We start from the raw sequence: 17,326 nt of genomic DNA on the forward strand, positions 1-17,326 counted from the left end.
GTGCTTGAGCCCCTCGGGGTCTGTGCAGCCTGAGCCCTCCCGTCCTGAGCGGGGATCTGAGCAAAGCTTATCAGTATCTAAAGGCAGAGGGTCAATTGAATGGCGTCTGGATAGATTTACAGACGTCTAACCAAAGGACAAGGGGTAAAGGGCGCAGATTGGAACACAGGAAGGTCCATAAATTGAATCTCACTGAAGTACTGAAGGAGGCCCTCTATGAGAGCAGGATTCTTCTGAGAGTGTACACTGAGATGCGTGAAGAAAAAGACAAACTCGTAGTAAATTAAATATAATGTAATTATAAAAATAGCTGAAAACAATGCGACAATCTCATCCGATGAGGAAAAAATTAACTATGAGCGTAAAAGAGCATTGGAAAAAGCTGCCCAGAGACTGTAAAGGGATACTCAGACCCTGCCTGGACAATTTCCTGGGTAACATACTATAGGGAATTGCTTTAAGGGGCATTGGACTGTGTGATTTCCAGACGTCCCTTCCAACCCCCACCTGTTGTGGTGTTGAGGTACCTGTTGTGATGAGAGCTCCTCGACCAGCAGCTGCCTGGAGCATCTGGAGATGCAGAGGCCCTGTGATCTCAGAAGGCAGATGGCTTCACAACGTGGGCGCTCGATTAGGGACAAAGGTTTGTTGTTGCAGCAGCTTCTCAGAGGTGACTGACTGTCCGCTGCAAGTGAGCATGTCAGGTAACGGAAGGAGGCCTGGCAGTTGGTGGCTCAGAACATTTTGGCATTGCATTCTCATGGATTTTGCATGGAAAGATTTGGGTTCAGGAAATGGGATCAAAAATTCTGAAAATTCCCAGACGGAAGTCCTCCAGGTCATCAACAAGGAATGGGTCTTTTATCTTGAGGACCTGAAAGAGCTTCTCTTGGGCACTGGACCCTTTATTCTCAACTAGGTCCAGCAGAAATCGATTCTTCTCTTGTTTTGTATTTTGAGCTCGCACCTCCTGTTCTTCTTCACTGTTGATTACACCTTCATCCCTTAAGAGTAGTAGAATGGAGGAGATCTGCCCCATCCTGGAACAAAGCTCTGTCTTGTGCTTCTTCAGGAAGGCTGCACCTAGCAGATACCCCAGCGTGTGTTTTAGTGTTGTGTGTGTGGCGGGGGGGTGTTTCCTGCTGTGGTACTCTGCATCCTAGTCAATGCATCCAAGGGCTATTCACTCTGTCCCACAGCCACGTGCTCCCATTCCCTCTAGTGCCCCAGCAGTGCTGCTTGCTGGCCTGTAGGCTGAGTCACCAGAAGAAAGCAACCTCATCAGCTGTGGAAGCATTGGGAGCATTGGTGCCAAGGTAAGGACAAGCCAGAGCTGGGGGGGGGAGGGGGGGGGCAGGTTGGTGACATCCCAGGGACTGTTCCTTCCAGTACTCCTGCATTGTTTGAAGCAAGTGGGAAGCAGTGGCTCTGTGATAAGCTATGAGATGCTCCAACTCTACCAGTTATTGGAAGTCCAGTGAAATATTTCTGGGCTGTGAACTGTTTTAGCTGTAGCTCATTCTCTACAAATAGTTTATGTCTGATCACAAAGAAATCAAAACAGTTTGGAGGGTCCCCAACACTGTGCCAGTTCACAGAGCAAGCCGCCAGCAGTGAGAGAATAAAAGCTTTAAAGTTTATTTTTTCTCCAGAAAGAGTCATAAGAGTTATAAAAAACTCTTGGTTATGTGCTGTAAGCCACAAGATTTAAAAGCCCAAATAAATATTCAGACACAACAAATGGCAGCTCTGAAAGCCTGTACTGACCTGAAGGAATATTGGAGACATTTCTAGAAAGACTGAAATCACCTGAAAGAGAAAGGAGGGAGATGATGAAATATACCATTACTAAAGTGGAGACCCTTTCTAAAAGTCCTTTTGAGATGTCTGATCTTCCAAGCAACCATTAGCCATTATTTCCTGCTTACAGTATTTCTTGCCCCTCTGTGCTGTGAACTCAGCTAAGTGCGCCCTGGGCTTGTGTTCATCTGTAGGTGTTATTGTAGGGCTGCAGAATTTAGCCTAAGAGAGAATAGGATTCGAAGCGCATCATATTCCATATTCATGTGCTCAGAGTTATCTGAGCATCTCTTCTCACTGTTATGAGCAGTGCAGCTTACTGTCCTATCATCTCAGTTCTCCTTACAGATGGATCTGATCCTACCTGATCTCAATGATGCCTCCCAGACCCACAGTGTCATTCTGTCCATCTCTAATAAATAATTCAATTTCCTCTGCCATCTTCTTGATGTAGATCTCAACAAAGAGCTGTTGTTCCTCAGGACTCTTTGTAGCAAAATGGCAAGTGTGGCTGTAGAGATAGAAGGAAGTTGAGTCTTATCCTGTGGAGCTGTGAATTGACACACATCATCCCATGTGTCCTGTCCATGCAGAAAAAAAAAGAAGGAAAGTGGCAGAGGAATGGAGACTCTGGAGTGTCGTCGTCCTGCCCTCCTTCACCAAAGAGGAGGTGAATATTTGTCATTTTCTAGATGGGGCTCAGGCCTGTGGCTATTTCTCCTCACACATGCAAATTTGGAGAAGAATATGATGTGGAAGCAGAGGCAGAGGAACGGGGTTTGTTTATCCACGGTAGAAGAAAGCAAAGGAAAGGAAAACTATTCACGTCTTGCTTTTAACATGTAAAGTGGGGTTAAAGAAAGAAGACACGAGAGGCCCTCTTGGAAGTGGTAGCAGTGATTGAGGATTGAAGGCAATTGCTGCAGGGCTGAGACAGGGAAAGTTCTGATTAGGTTAGTAGGGAAACGAATCCGATCAAATGCTGAACTGGAGACCCAGAGAAGCTCTGGTATTTTCTCTTTCACTCACACACTCACTCATGCATAAATAAAAAGGGAACAATCCCACTTACTTCAGGTTTAATCTTTACTTTAAGGGTTTGCTGGGAGATCCTTATAGTTTTTATCCAAAGAACAGACGTGTGAATGCGGGAGGCTTGGAATAAGCCTTGAGTTTCAACTCATTCTCTTGTCTTTCAATGGCCTGTAAACATCAAGGATCGCTTTTGAGAGTTGAAAAGAGAGCTGGAGCTGGAGGTAGCATTCAATGCCCTTGGAAAAGTCAAGAAGAGAACAACCTGATCAGGACAGAGCCCTGAATGTGCATTACAGGCAGTGCTGGTCAGAGGGGAAAGGCTGCAAGCAACGGGAGAATGAATTCTGCTATGCATAGTCATCAATATTACTAAGTGCGCTGGCAGCAGGCCAGCACTTATCTCGACATGTTGCTCTGTTTCCCCATGTTGTGCCAAAGAGTGTAGCAATCCTTGCTACATAGATCAGGGAAATTTCGTCCTTGTCCCATCCAAAAGGCACTACCAAAAGATTTCCTGGAGGCAGGAAACACGCAGAGCCAAAACTGAGAGAGAGCATCATATGCTTAACAAATCAGTTCCCTGCAACTGCAGCCCCCCACAGTGCCTCCCTCCGACCTGGTCAAGCTATCCCCTCCACCTTACCTGCTTCACAGAGATGTCACTCTGGGATCAGGTAGAAATGCAGGGTTGTTATTTGCGGCTAGAGAGCTGGCTCGTGGAATGATCAGTCGACTAAGGGTAGGTGCACAGGAGTAGAAATAGGCTGAACGTAACTTTCTCCAAAACCAACCTTCAAGAAGAGAGAAAACTGGGATTACTCCGGACAACAGTGAAAGCCATCACTTTTTTTGGCTGCTGTATGGTCATCTTCTCAAATTCAAAATGGGCAATGGAGCATCCACTGATATTTGCTCCTAAGAGAGACACAAAGGCCACAATGTTCTTCTTTGTCTTCCTTGCATCCTACCAGGGTACCTCCTTCTCTTTGAGGGGTTATTAGAAGAAGGGAGACACACCCCAAGAGAAAATGACATGCTCTGCTTTAGGGTTGATGTATACTCTGGATTTACAGGGTTCCTGAGCCCAGCAGGGTATTACAGGTCTTTGCTAGTCTTTCTCTGGGCTCAGAAAACTGCAGACTAGAGGTAGCAGCATGGGACTGCTGCACAGCTGGGGGAGAACGTTGTGGGTCATCAAAGCCACTGGGAGAGGAGAATGCAGTGGTGTGAGTGCAAAGCAGGTGGTGTGGAAGGGAACACTGTGAGTACTTAATAAAACATGAGGAAAGGTTGGAGGATGGCAAAGCAGGGTAGAAGAATGCAAGGGAGTACAGGCTACCACAGAGGTGACGAAGGTAGTGGCGGAGTCTTGAGTCACGTCTCAAGAAGATATTATCGTAGGTCCAACTGTGTCCACCTGTGTAAGCAGGTCCTGGATATGCCCCTGAGAGAAAGGAAGGGCAGGCTGAAGGAAAGCAGTCTGGCAGAACCCAGGTGCCTGGGGGGCAGTGGGCTGTGCCATGGAGCAGGTCCCACAGCTGCCATACCTGACACGCAGATGAAGTGGGGGAGATACACAGCCCGCACGGTTCCAGGCAGCGCCCAGATGTTGAAAAGAGGCCCAGCAGGTTCCCACAAGTTCTGGTCAGCCTCTTTCAGATGCATGCTCCAGTTGGCATATCTGTACACGATGCTGGCTGCTGATTCCACCTCGAACGCAAGACCCGTCTCAGAGCACTGGAAGATGCCTGGTCCAGGGAGACAAGCTCTGCAAGTGGGAGAGAGGGCAGGTTCACATATGGTGCAGTGAGGGCTTTTAGAAAGCGTTCTCACTTCTCCCAGGAACTCTTACTTGTATATGTTTTGTTCCTTCAAAATGTGTGGATCTATCTCTGGCTTCACTTGTTGAAGTTCCTGCAAGACAAGTGTGGGTGGTTTGGACTGAATGAGATGTTGTGCTCTGGTTGCCACTAGCAGGAGGCATGCTGAGAGACACAGTGAAGCACAGTGCAGGTTGGCTTTTGGGCTGCAAACCATGCAAGCAGCAGCAGGGTAATGAGCAGCTCTGCCCAAGCAATGGAATTTTGCTTTCTTTTTCCCTCTTTTCAGATTAGAAATCCACAAAGAAGAAAGGGTGGTGAAGGACAATCAGTTTGATAGCAGCACGGTTCTGGTGCAAGCAAGGTTCCTGGTGTCCTGGTTGCAGAAACATTTCTCTATGTGTAGGCTCGGACACATGGTGTAAGGTGACCCAGCATGGTGCCTTCTTACAGCTGCCTGGCACCAAGACACCCCCAGACACCCTTACTCTTACTCAGACGCCTGACATGGGAAGCAGCTGTTCAGCAAAGGAGCGCACATGAACGTTGCCTGGTGCTTTCATTTACCTGCTGCTGTGGTTGTATACCAAGAATACGGTGTTTCTTTTACCTCTTCAGAAGAAGGGGACTACAGACCCTGCTGTGTGGTGTCCGGGAAACATCACTCATCAGTGAAAGAGGCCAGGAAAATCAATTACTGCTAACCACCCTGGGATCCATGGCAGCATGGGACATTTCTGAGGCAGGCAGGCAGGCTCAGTGCTGACATGCATGCTCATGACCCTTGAACATGGCTGCTCAGTGCTGTCATTTATCATGGTGCCCTTGAAGAATCCTGAGCACTGTCACAGGAAGGAGGGCTGAACAGTTATTCCCAGAGGCATGGTGAAGGCACCACTTAGTGCATGTGTCCCTGATGCATCAACAGGTAACATAACAATTAGATGTGCAGAGTAATGCCTGGAGCCCCAGACTACGAGTTTTACACCCTGGTCTTAGGGATGTATTTTGAACATGGAAATTCTAGACAGTGAAATTTCTGTTTCCTGGGAGATAAATTGTTGGCAGCTGACTTGCTTCAAGAGAGATAATGTAGGGGGTACAGACAGATGGAATTGTTAGCAGAGTGAAGAAATTTGGGATGCGAGTGAGTGGATATGACCCGTTCCACTAATGTAAAACAGATCAGTGCATGCTGTCTTAGTGCAGCAAGGAGAGTGGACTGTTATAGAGTCGAAATAATTGCTGTGAACAACAAATCCTGGAGGTACAGGTTGGAACTGAGGTTTGCTTGCTGTGCCATGTGAGTAAGGCTGGAGCAGAGCAGAGCTGCAGGCAAGGAGCCTTACCTGCCTGGAACAGAAACAGAATCTCTGCTTTTCTAGAAAAAGGAACTGCATCAGTTTCCGGAATTCCTGGAGAGGGGAACACAGTAAGAGCACTTCTAAGCCATATTCCTCCCCTCTGCCATGCTTGTTTGCCAAGGGGACAAGGAGAGGCCTCCTGGATAAAGCACAGGCCAGCCCTGCTGCAGGACACTTAGTGCCACAGATCCCTGTGGGGATGGCTGTGGGCTCAAGGTGCCCAGACCTGCATGCTGCCCAGCCCTGTCACACTCCTCCCTCTGTCCCAGAGCTTGGGTATCCCAGCAGACCTTACCTCTGCACTCGTGGAGGTGATGCGAGACAGTCCTCCCTGTATGACTGCCTGTGATTCTTCTAGATCATCTGTGGATGGAAAAAGAAGATGGTCATTGTCTCTACAACTCACTGCAATCACCCGAAAGGAGGAGGATGCTAAAGAAGGTGTTGGCCTCTCCCCCTGGTGACAAGTGATAGGAAGTGAGGTGGCATTGGGGAAGTTCAGGCTGAATGTCAGGTAGAATTTGTTCCCAGAAGGGGTGGCCAGGCACTGGGACAAGCTGCCCAGGTAGGTGGTGGAGTCCCAGTCCCTGGAGGTATTTAAGGGACATGTGGCTTTTGCCCTGAAGGACAAAGTGTAAAGGTGGATTTGTAGTGTTATGGTTGGATGGTTGGACTTGATCGAATGGGACTTTTCCAAGCAAATTGCAGCCATCCTACCTTCACCCAGTCTTCCCCATCCCATCAGCTGCACAGTCCACAGGTGCACCACCACATGCTCCCAGATTTACCTCAGCTTCCATGTATGAATTGGACACACACTCAGCACCCATGCGGATTCCCTCCCTCCACAAGAGTGCCAGTGAGGACTGTGATCGTACCTGAGACATCTTCCTTGCCCTCTAATTCAGCTGAACCACCACCTCACATTGCAACAGCAGAACAGAGCAGAGGAGAGGTAAGGATCCTGATCCCATCAGGGGAAGCATTCCCCCACATCCATTTCCCTTTCTGCCCTCCCCTCCCAGTTCTTCCCTCCCAAGGCACAGGGCTCCCTGGCTGTTGTTCCTCTTGCTCCTTCCCCTTGGCAGCCAGAGGCCAGCCTGCTCCCATGGCCACTCCCCTCCTCTGGGCTGGTACTTACACCTAAGAATATGGTGTACGCTGCTGTTGGAGGTAATGTTGTAATGTCTCAGAGTTTGTTCATTCATCAGCTCCTGTCCATCATGAATCATTGTTGACCGAGAAGGGTAGAAATAGCTATCCAGTGCAAATAGCTTCACCTTCAGGTCCAGCACCGTGTCGTTCACAGATACAGGCACAGAAATAGTTTTTTCCAGCTGAGACTTCACAGAGATGGAGAATGTGGAGCTGGGTGTGGTCTCCCTCAGAAATTCTTCTCTGCTTCTAGCCCCTTGAAGCATGGCAAGGTCCCTGGGAGAGGGGTCATCAGACTCTCGGGGCTGCCGGCGTCCAGAAGAGAACAGGTAGTTGCCCATAATTCTTCTGCCTGCATCACTGTTAAAGTGAAAGCACGGAGAGCATTCTGGGAATCAGGATGTGTCATCACTTCCTCCTCTGGCATCAGGGTATGGAGATAGGGAGGGAGGGGCAGTGCTTCATCGGAGGGCATGGCTTGCATTAGGACTCTTTCAGGCTCTTCTGTGTGCCACCATGGAAAGCCCAGGACCGTACCCTATGCTGTCCTGATTTGCTGGGGACACGTGTCTTTGCCCATTCCATCCATGTCCCATGCTGGGGGCTGCAGGCACAGCAGGCCCACGGGGTTTGTCCCCTCCTGCTGCTGGCCATGTGGGTCTGTGAGCAGTGAGCATCTCACCTTCAAAACGGGATCAGCTGCAGGAAGGAGAGTGCCATGCCTGTCAGCTAGGCAGGAGCTGGTCCTCCCCTCCTGCAGCTGGGGGGTGTGTGGAAATTCAGCCCAGGACTATGAGATATGTGTAAGTAAAGCTGCATGAGAGGACAGTCAGCATCCAGCATATTGTCAGTGTTGTATGTTGAGTGTGAAGGCAGTGGTTCCCCAACACAGTCTGCATTTAGGGGAGAAAAATCTTTTCTCTGCACGCAGGGTGATCACAAAAATCACAGTGTGTTTGTGGTGCCTGCACTGCAGCCTTAGGCTGCTGAGTCAGAGGAGCTCCTAAGAGCTGGATGGAAAAGCAGAGATCTTGTTGGTGACAGTGGCCTCCTGATTGCTGAACCATGGAAACACGGAAGCATGGAACCACTGAAGCCTGGTCCAAACCACCAGCTCTCATCCAGCACTTCTGTCCGTGATCAGGTACGGTGGCACTGGCGTCTTGGGTTTGGAATGCTGTGCCTCCCGGGCTGTGTGTGTGGCTTAAGATTTCTCTTTATGGATTCTGATGTGTAGCGGAGTGCCCTGGCAGCACAGTGTCCATACGTAGCAGTGTTGAGAGCACAGCTGCTCCATGCCCCTGCCCTGCCAGGCCCAGCAGCTGCTCCTCTGCTGTTCTCGCAAGGCCACACCAATGGTGATGCAAATCTGGGAATCCTATGGCTGTTCAGTCTGCAGAAGAGTAGGCTGTGGGGGAATCGGAGCAATGCTTATCGTATCTAAAGGGTGAGGATAAAGTGGATGGGGCCAGGCTATTTTTGCAGTTGCCTGCTGACAGGACACAGAGATGGGCACAAATGCCAATGGGCACAAATTGGAACTCAGGAAGTTCCATAAATTGAATCTCAACGAGGTACTGAAGGTGGCCCTCTATGAGTGCAGGATTCTTCTGAGAGTGTACACTGAGACGCGTGGAAGAAAAAGACATACTCATAGTAAATAGAATATAATGTAATTACAAAAAATAGTTGAAAACAATGGTCAGGTTGGTGGTTGGGTTGATGATCTCATCTGATGAGGAAAAAATTAACTGTGAGGGTAACAGAGCATTGGAACAGGCTGCCCAGACAGACTGTAAAATCTCTGGAGATACTCAGACCCTGCCTGGACACTTTCCTGGGTAACATACTGTAGGGAACTGCTTTAAGAAGGGTTGGACTGTGTGATTTCCAGTGGTCCCCTCCAACCCCCACCTGTTGTGGTGTTGAGGTACCTGTTGTGATGAGAGCTCCTCAACCAGCAGCTGCCTGGAGCATCTGGAGATGCAGAGGCCCTGTGATCTGAGAAGGCAGATGGCTTTACAACATGGGCACTGGATTAGGAACCAAGGTTTGTTGTTACAGCAGCTTTTCAGTGGTGACTGACTGTCCACTGCAAGTGAGCATGTCAGGTAAGGGAACCAGGCATGGCAGTTGGTGGCTCAGAAGAGTTTGGCATTGCAGTGTGTCATGGATTTTGCATGAAACGTTCAGGATTCAGGCATTGACAAATCCATCCTTTTGCCTGACTCTCCTGTCACTCTCAAAATCTGGGAATGGGAACAATAGCTGTCTGCTTTCCCAGTTTTAGCTACTATCCAGGTCTTCAACAAGGAATGGGTCTTTTTTTTGGAGGATCTGAAAGAGCTTCTCTTGGGCCCTGTGCCCTTTTTTCTCAACTAGGTCCAGCAGAAATTGATTCTTCTTTTGTTTTGTATTTTCAGCTTGTACTTCCTCTTCTTCGTCACTGTTGATTACATCTTCAACCCTTAAATTTAGTAAAATGGAGGAGATCTGCCCCATCCTGGAACAAAGCTCTGTCTTGTGCTTCTTCAGGAAGGCTGCACCTAGCAGATACCAAAGCCTGTGTTACAGTGCTGCGTGTGGCAAGGCAGGCTGTTTTCTGCCTCTGCCATCCTAGTCAATACATCCGCAAGGCGGCTATTCACTATATCTCCACAGTCATGTGCTCCCTATTTCTATCCACTGCACTAGCAGTGCTGCTTGCTGGCCTGGAGGCTGAGTCACCAGAAGAAAACAATCTCATTCAGCTTTTAAAGCAACTGGAGCCAAGGTAAGAACAGGGCCAGCAGCTGATGGATGTTCAGGTGGTGACAGCTAAGGACTTGTTCCTTCCAGTTACTCCTTCATTATTTGAGTGGCAAGTGGGAAGCAGTGGGCTTTCTGTGATAAGTCTCATGAAGATGGTCTCCAACTCTACCAGTTATTTGAAATCCAGTGAAATATTTCTGTCCTGTGATCTGACATAGCTGTAGCTTATTCTCTAGAAATACAGTATTTCTGATATCAAAGAGAGGCAAAACAGGTTGTTGGAGGCCCGCTCCCAAGCCACTGTGGCCAAGTTCACAGAGCAAGCAAGCCAGAAATGCAGGGAATAAAATCTTAAGGTTTTTCCTTGTTTTGGGGGCGGGTATGTTGTTGTCCGGAAAGAGTCATAAGGTTTGGAAAAAAGATGCTTGGTTATCTGCTGTAAGCCACAAGATTGAAATCCCAAATAAATATTCAGACACAACAAATGGCACCTCATGAAATACCTGTACTTGACCTGAAGGGATATTTGAAGACATTTCTAGAAAAGACTGAAATCACCTGAAAAGAGAAAGGAGGGAGGATTATGAAATATACTCCATTACTAAAGTGGAGACCCTTTCCTAAAAGTCCTTTTGAGATAGTCTGATCTTGCAAAGAGACCATCGAGACATTATTTATCGCCTGGGCTTATAGCTAACTTTCTTGCCCAATGCTGTTGAGAACTCAGCTAAGTGTTTCGTCGCTGGGCTAATGTGTCATCTATGTAGGTGTTTATTGTTATGGGGTGCAGGATTCAAGCCATAAGATGGAAGGGATCCCAAGGCACAGACTTCCATATTCTGCGGCTTCAGAGTTACTGAGCATCTCTGCTCACTTTTATGTAGCAGTGCAGCTCACTGTCCCCGCTTCATCCTCTCATATCTCCTGTACGATGGATTGAATCCTACTGACTCAGTGATGACTCCCAGAGCACAAGTGTCATTCTGTCCATCCCTAATATAATAATTTCAATTTCCTCTGCTCTTTTTGAATCGTAGATCGTCACACAATTAGAACCTGTTGTTCCTCGGGTACTCTGCTAGCAAAATGGCAATGTGGCTGCGTAGAGATAGAAGCGAAGTTGAGTCTCACCTCTGTGTAGCTGTGAATTTAACATGGAACATTCATCCCATTCGTGTCTGGTCATGGCTAAAAAAAAAAGAATGAAAGTCGGCAAGGGATAGTGGAAGGTCCTGGATACTCGCTTGTCTCCCCTCCTTCACAACGAGGGAAATATTGCATCTCTAATTGCTCAGCTGCGGCTTTTTCTCCCAACCACTGCAATTTGGGTAGAATACTGTATGTTCAAGGCAGACGGAAAGAGGAAGCAGCGGGTTTTGTTTATCCTTGGAGAAGAAGATGCGAAGGAAAAAATATTCACTGTTTTTTAACAATGTTAAGTAGGTGATTGAAAGAAAAGACTAGAGCCGTCTTGGAAGTGTAACCAGTGATGGAGATGAGGCACTGTAAAGGGCTTGCCGACAGAGTCAAGTTCTGACTTAGGTACTAGAGAAAACGATTCCCAATGCTGAACTGGAGACCCCAGAGAAGCTCGTGGTATTTTTCTCTTGGTCATCTCACAACACCTCACACATACTAAAATATAAAGAAGGGAACAATCCTGTAATCTTACTCATGGTTTAATTTAGCATATCTAGGTTTGCTGGAGACCTTATATCTGTATCCAAAGACAGACTTCTGAATGGAGGAGGCTTGGAATAAGCGCTTGAGTCCCAACTCATCTTTGTCTTTCAATGGCCTGTAACATCAAGGATCGCTTTTGAGAGTTGAAAAGAGCTGGATGCTGGAGGCTAGCATTCAAGTTCTTGGCAAAAGTCAAGAGAGCACAACCTTGACCTCAGGACAGCAAGCCTTGATTGCATTCACAGGCAGTGCTGCTCAGCAGGGACAGGCTGCAACCCAGACAGGAGTAGGAAATCCTGACTATGCCAGTGTCATCTATTACTGTGCGTGGCAGCAGCCAGCATGTCTGACATGTGCTCTGTTCCATGTTGCAGAGCATCCTTTGCTCATGCTGGGATATGCTGTCCCATCCAAAAACACAGAGAGATTCCTGGAGGCAGGAAAAAACCATAGAGCAAAAACTGAGAGGGCTTCCTTCCTTAGACAATCCATTCTTCTGCAACTGCAGCCACCCCAGATGCCTCCTCTCAACTGGTCAAACTCTCCCTCCACTTACCTGCTCACAGAGATGTCACTCTGGATCAAGGTAGAGATGCAGGGTTTTATTCTTGCAGCAGAGAGCTGCTGCGAAGAATCAGCCACTAGGAGCTCAACAGGGAGATAAACTGACTGACTACGTAACTTTCTCAAACCACCCAACGAAGAAGAGAAGCCTGGATCTCAGGACAGCAGTGAAAGCCATCACTTTTTTTGGCTGCTGTATGGTCATCTTCTCAAATTCAAAATGGGCAATGGAGCATCCACTGAAATTTGCTCCTAAGAGAGACACAAAGGCCACAGTGTTCTTCTTTGTATTCCCTGTGCCCTACCAGGGTACCTCCTTCTCTTTGAGGGGTTATTAGAAGAAAGGAGACATACCCCAACAGAAAATGACATGCTCTGCTTTAGGGGTGATGTATACCCAGAATTTACAGCGTTCCTGAGCTCAGCAGGGTATTACAGATCTTTGCTAGTCTTCCTCTGGGCTCAGAAAAGTGCAAACTAGAGGTAACAGCATGGGACTGCTGCAAAGCTGGGGGAGAACGTTGTGGGTCATCAAAGCCACTAGGAGAGGAGAATGCAGTGGTGTGAGTGCAAAGCAGGAGGTGGGGAAGGGAGCACTGTGAAGACTTAATAAAACATGAGGAAAGGTTGGAAGACGGCAAAGCAGGGTAGAAGAATGCAAGGGAGCACAGGCTACCACTGAGGTGACGAAGATATTGGCGGACTCTAGACTCACGTCTCAAGAATACATCGTAAGTCACTGTTCTGTGTCCACCTGTGTGAGCAGGTCCTGGATATGCCCCTGAGAGAAAGGAAGGGCATGCTGAAGGAAAGCAGTCTGGCAGAACCCAGGTGCCTGAGGGGCAGTGGGCTGTGCCATGGAGCAGGTCCCACAGCTGCCATACCTGACATGCAGATGAAGTGGGGGAGATACACAGCCCGCACGGTTCCAGGCAGCGCCCAGATGTTGAAAAGAGGCCCAGCAGGTACCCACATGTTCTGGTCAGCCTCCTTCAGATGTGTGCTCCAGTTGGCATATCTGTACACAATGTTGGCTGCTGACTCCACCTCGAAGGCAAGGCCCGTCTCAGAGCACTGGAAGATGCCTGGTCCAGGGAGACAAGCTCTGCAAGTGGGAGAGAGGGCAGGCTCACATATGGTGCAGTGAGGAGTCTTGGAAAGCATTCCCACTTCTCCCAGGAGCTCTTACTTGTATACGTTTTGTTCCTTCAAAATGTGTGCATCTACCTCTGGCTTCACTCGTTCAAATTCCTGCAAGACAAGTGTGAGTGGTTTGGGGCTGAATGGGATGTTGTGCACTGGATGCCACTAGCAGGAGGCATGCAGAGAGACACTGTGAAGCACAGTGCAGTTTGGCCTATGGGCTGCAAACCACGCAAGCAGCAGCAGGGTAATGAGCAGCTTTTCCCAAGCAATGGTATTTTGCTTTCTTTTTCCCCCTTTTCAGATTAGAAATCCACAAAGAAGATAGGGTGGTGAAGGAGAATCAGTTTGAAAGCGGCAGGGTTCTGGTGCAAGCAAGGTTCCTGGTGTCCTGGTTGCAGAAACATTTCTCTATGTGTAGGCTCGGACACATGGTGTAAGGTGACCCAGCATGGTGCCTTCTTTCAGCTGCCTGGCACCAAGCAGCCCCCTGACACCCTCTGCTTTTACTCAGACACCTGACATGGTGGGAAGCAGCTGTTCAGCAAAGGATTGCTTATGATAGTTGCCTGGTGCTTTCAGTTACCTGCTGCTGTGGTTGCATACCATGCATATGGTGTTTCCTTTACCTCTTCATAAGAAGGGGTCTACAGACCCTGCAGTGTAGTGTCCAGGAAACATCACTCATATGAGAAGAGGCCAGGAAAATGACTGCTAACCACCCTGGGATCCATGGCTACAATGGGACTATTCTGAGGCAGGCAGGCAGGCAGGCTCAGTGCTGACATGCATGCTCATGACCTTTGATCGTGGCTGTTCAATGCTGTCATTAATCATGGTGCCCTGAAGAAACCCTGCACACTGTCACAGGAAGGAGGGCTGAACAGTTATCCCCATTGGCACATGGAAGGCACCACTTAGTGCATGTGTCCTTGATGCATCAACAGGAAAGATAACGGTTAGATTCACAGAGCATTACCTGGAGCCCCAGACTACGAGTTTCACATGTTGATTTGGGGGATGTATTTTGTACATGGAAGTTCTAGATAGTGAAGTTTCAGTTTTCTGGGAGAGAAATTGTTGACGGCTGACTTGCTTCAAGAGAGAGAAAACAGTGGACACAGAAAGATGAAATGTGTATAAAGGGAAACGTTTAGATGGAATTTGGCATGCAAATGTGTGGAAATGAGCCTTTCCACTAATGTAAAACAGATCAATGAGTGCTTAGTTAGTGCAGAAAGGAGAATTTACTGTTCTGGAGTCCAAAGAATTGCTGTTAAGAACAGGTCCTGAAGATAATTTGGGAGCTGAGGGATGCCTGCTGTGCCCTGCGAAGGCCACTAAGGATGTTGCAGAGCAGAGCTGCAGGCAAGGAGCCTTACCTGCCTCACACAGTGACAGCTTCTCTCCTGTGCTGGGACATCTGACTGTGGCCTCTTCTGCAGTTCCTGGAGGAGGGAACACAGGAAGAGCACTCCCAACCATATTTCTGCACTCTGATGTGCTTGCTTGCCAGGGGCAAAGAATCATAGACTCCTAGAATTTCTGAGGTTGGAAAAGACCTTAAAGATCATCATGTCCAACTGCAATTGAACCATACTTCCCTAACTCGTTTCAGCCCTCCACTAAATCCTGTCCTTGAACATCAAATCCAAATAGTTATTAAACTCATTCAGGGATGGTGACTCAACCACCTACCTGGGGAGCCTATTCCAGTGCTTAATGACCTTTTCTGTAAAGAGGTTTTTGCTAATATCCAACCTAAACTTACCCTGGTGCAACTTGAGGCCATTTCCCCCTGTTCTGTAACCTGTCACCAGTGAGAAAAGGATCAATTCCCACTGTTGCTTGTAAATCACCTTTCAGATATTGGAAAGAGTCTCCTCCTCACCTCACTTCTCAGACCTGTGAAACCCCCAACGTTCATCAGACTCTCCTCAATAGGCCATCATTCTCCAAGACCATCCCCGCCTTGCTGGCCTTCTCTGGGGACCTGCTCAGCACCTTCCAATGTCCTTTTTTGTACTGAGGTGGCCCAAAACTGAACACAGCAACTCGAGTGAGGCCTCGCAATGCTGACACAGGGGAAAGATTAACTTACTTAGTCCTGCTCCCACAGACACCATTCCTGATTGGATACAAGCCAGGATGCCATAGGCTTTGGCTTGGCACGCTGGGCACAACAGTGCCTCATATTCAGCCAGTCCCACCAGCAAACATGGCAAGGTCCTTTTCCATCCAGGGCAGCTGTACAGGCCACTCGTCTTCCCCAAGTCTGTAAAAGGGTTTGCCTGGGGTTGTTTTGTTGACCAAAGAATGGCGAACCGACCCTTGTGGACTCCCACTGAAAAATCACACAGTTTGCCTTGGCCCAACAGGAACTCCAGTCTATCAGGTCTCATCTGTAGTGGCCCTTCCTCCCCTCGAAGGCAGATCAACATTCCCTCTCTGCTTGGTGTTGTCTGCAAACTTACTGAGGGTGCCCTCAATCCCCTCATCAGGGTTGTTAATAAAGATGTTAAATAGAAGTGGCCCCAGTACCAAACCCTGGGGGACACCGCTTATGACCAGCCGCCAACTGGATTTAATTCCATTGACCACAACTCTTTGGGCCCGGCCATCCAGCCAGTGTTTCACCCAGTGCAGTGTACACCCATCTAAACTGTGGGCAGCCAGCTTCTCCATGAGAATGTTGTGGGGGACAGTGTCAAAGGCTTTACTGAAGTCCAGGTAGACCATGTCGACAGCCTTACCCTCATCCACCAAGCAGGTCACCTTGTCATAGAATGGAATCAGGTTTGTCAGACAGGATCTACCATTCATGAGCCCATGCAGACAGGACCTGACCATTGGCCCATGATGGCTCCTGAGATTATCCGTTCCATAACCATCTCTGGCACCAAGGTAAGACTGTTAGATCTGTAGCTGCCAGGATCATCTTTCAGGCGTTTACTGAAGACGGGCGTCACATTTGCCAGTCCCTGGGACATTTCTGGTTAGCCAGGACTACCAAAGGATGATGGAGAGTGGCTTGGCAACCACATCCACCAACTCCCTCAGCACTGCAAGGTGCAGTGCATCTGGCCACGTGGACTTGTAAGCATCCAGCTTTTGAAGGAAACCCAAAATCACCTTGTTGTGGATTATGCAGGGCTTATTCTGTTCCCCATCTATCTACAAATTGAACAGGATGTGTTCCCAGGGAGTAACAAGTCTTACTATTAATGACTGAGTCAAAGAGGGCATGAGGAGAGGCCTCCTGGAGGTGGCAGAGGACAACCCAGCTGCAGGACAGATCCCTGTGTAGTGGCTGCAGGATCAAGGTGCCCAGTCTTAACCAGTGCCCAGTCCAGTTGTGCTCTTCCCTCTGTCCCAGGCCTCGGGCACCCCACCAGACCTTACCTCTACACTTGTTGAGGTGATGCCTGCCAGTTGGCTCTTCGTATCTATAGTTGAGGTGGCATCTGCTGAAGCACCCTGCATTTCTATCTCTGAGGCATTTCCTGGTTCAGCAGTCCAGAATTTCAGCTGTGCTTCTGGATCATCTGTGGATGGAACAAGAAGATGATCATTGTCTCTACAACCCACTGCAATCACCTGAAAGGAGAATGCTGCTAAGGAAGTTGTTGGTCTCTTCCCTTGGTGACAAGTGATAGGAAGTGAGGTGGCACTGGGGAAGTTCAGGCTGAATGTCAGGAAGAATTTGTTCCCAGAAGGAGTGGCCAGACATTGGGACAGGCTGCCCAGGGAGGTGGTAGAGTCCCAGTCCCTGGAGGTATTTAAGGGACATGTGGCTGTGTCCCTGAAGGACTAAGAGTCAAGGTGGATTTGCAGTGTTAGGTGGATGGTTGGACTTGATCAAATGGGACTTTTCCAAGCAAATTGCAGCCATTCTACCTTCATCCAGTCTTCCCCATCCCACCAGCTGCACAGTCCACAGGTGCACCACCGCATGCTCCCAGATTTACCTCAACTTCCATGTATGAATTGGACACACACTCAGCACCCATG

The 17,326-nt window shown here is 48.5% G+C and overlaps 1 protein-coding gene across 10 annotated transcripts in view; it reads right to left on the reverse strand.

Annotated features, from left to right (window-relative positions):
• Positions 1–1,011: 1,011 nt before the first annotated feature.
• Positions 1,012–17,326, reverse strand: part of LOC107321358 (NACHT, LRR and PYD domains-containing protein 1a-like) — a 37,903-nt gene continuing 21,588 nt past the window's right edge. The window contains exons 1-6 of one of the 10 annotated variants that reach the window (XM_032447946.1): positions 7,161–8,574; positions 6,315–6,382; positions 6,005–6,070; positions 4,688–4,749; positions 4,383–4,603; positions 3,637–4,300 (exon numbers count right to left, since the gene is read on the reverse strand). In XM_032447946.1, coding sequence (XP_032303837.1) covers positions 3,903–4,300; positions 4,383–4,603; positions 4,688–4,749; positions 6,005–6,070; positions 6,315–6,382; positions 7,161–7,515 — 1,170 coding nt within the window. In that variant the 5' untranslated portion in view covers positions 7,516–8,574 and the 3' untranslated portion in view covers positions 3,637–3,902. Of the gene's footprint in view, positions 1,084–1,614; positions 1,810–2,164; positions 2,312–3,636; positions 4,301–4,382; positions 4,604–4,687; positions 4,750–6,004; positions 6,071–6,314; positions 6,383–7,160; positions 8,590–11,693; positions 11,724–12,332; positions 12,954–13,056; positions 13,278–13,361; positions 13,424–14,697; positions 14,764–16,717; positions 16,861–17,326 lie in introns of those variants that run through there. The other 9 variants (XM_032447944.1, XM_032447941.1, XM_032447949.1 and 6 more) reach the window with 9 other exon arrangements.

The sequence above is a fragment of the Coturnix japonica genome, chromosome 15, assembly GCF_001577835.2.
Source record: "Coturnix japonica isolate 7356 chromosome 15, Coturnix japonica 2.1, whole genome shotgun sequence".
NCBI classification, from domain to species: domain Eukaryota; kingdom Metazoa; phylum Chordata; class Aves; order Galliformes; family Phasianidae; genus Coturnix; species Coturnix japonica.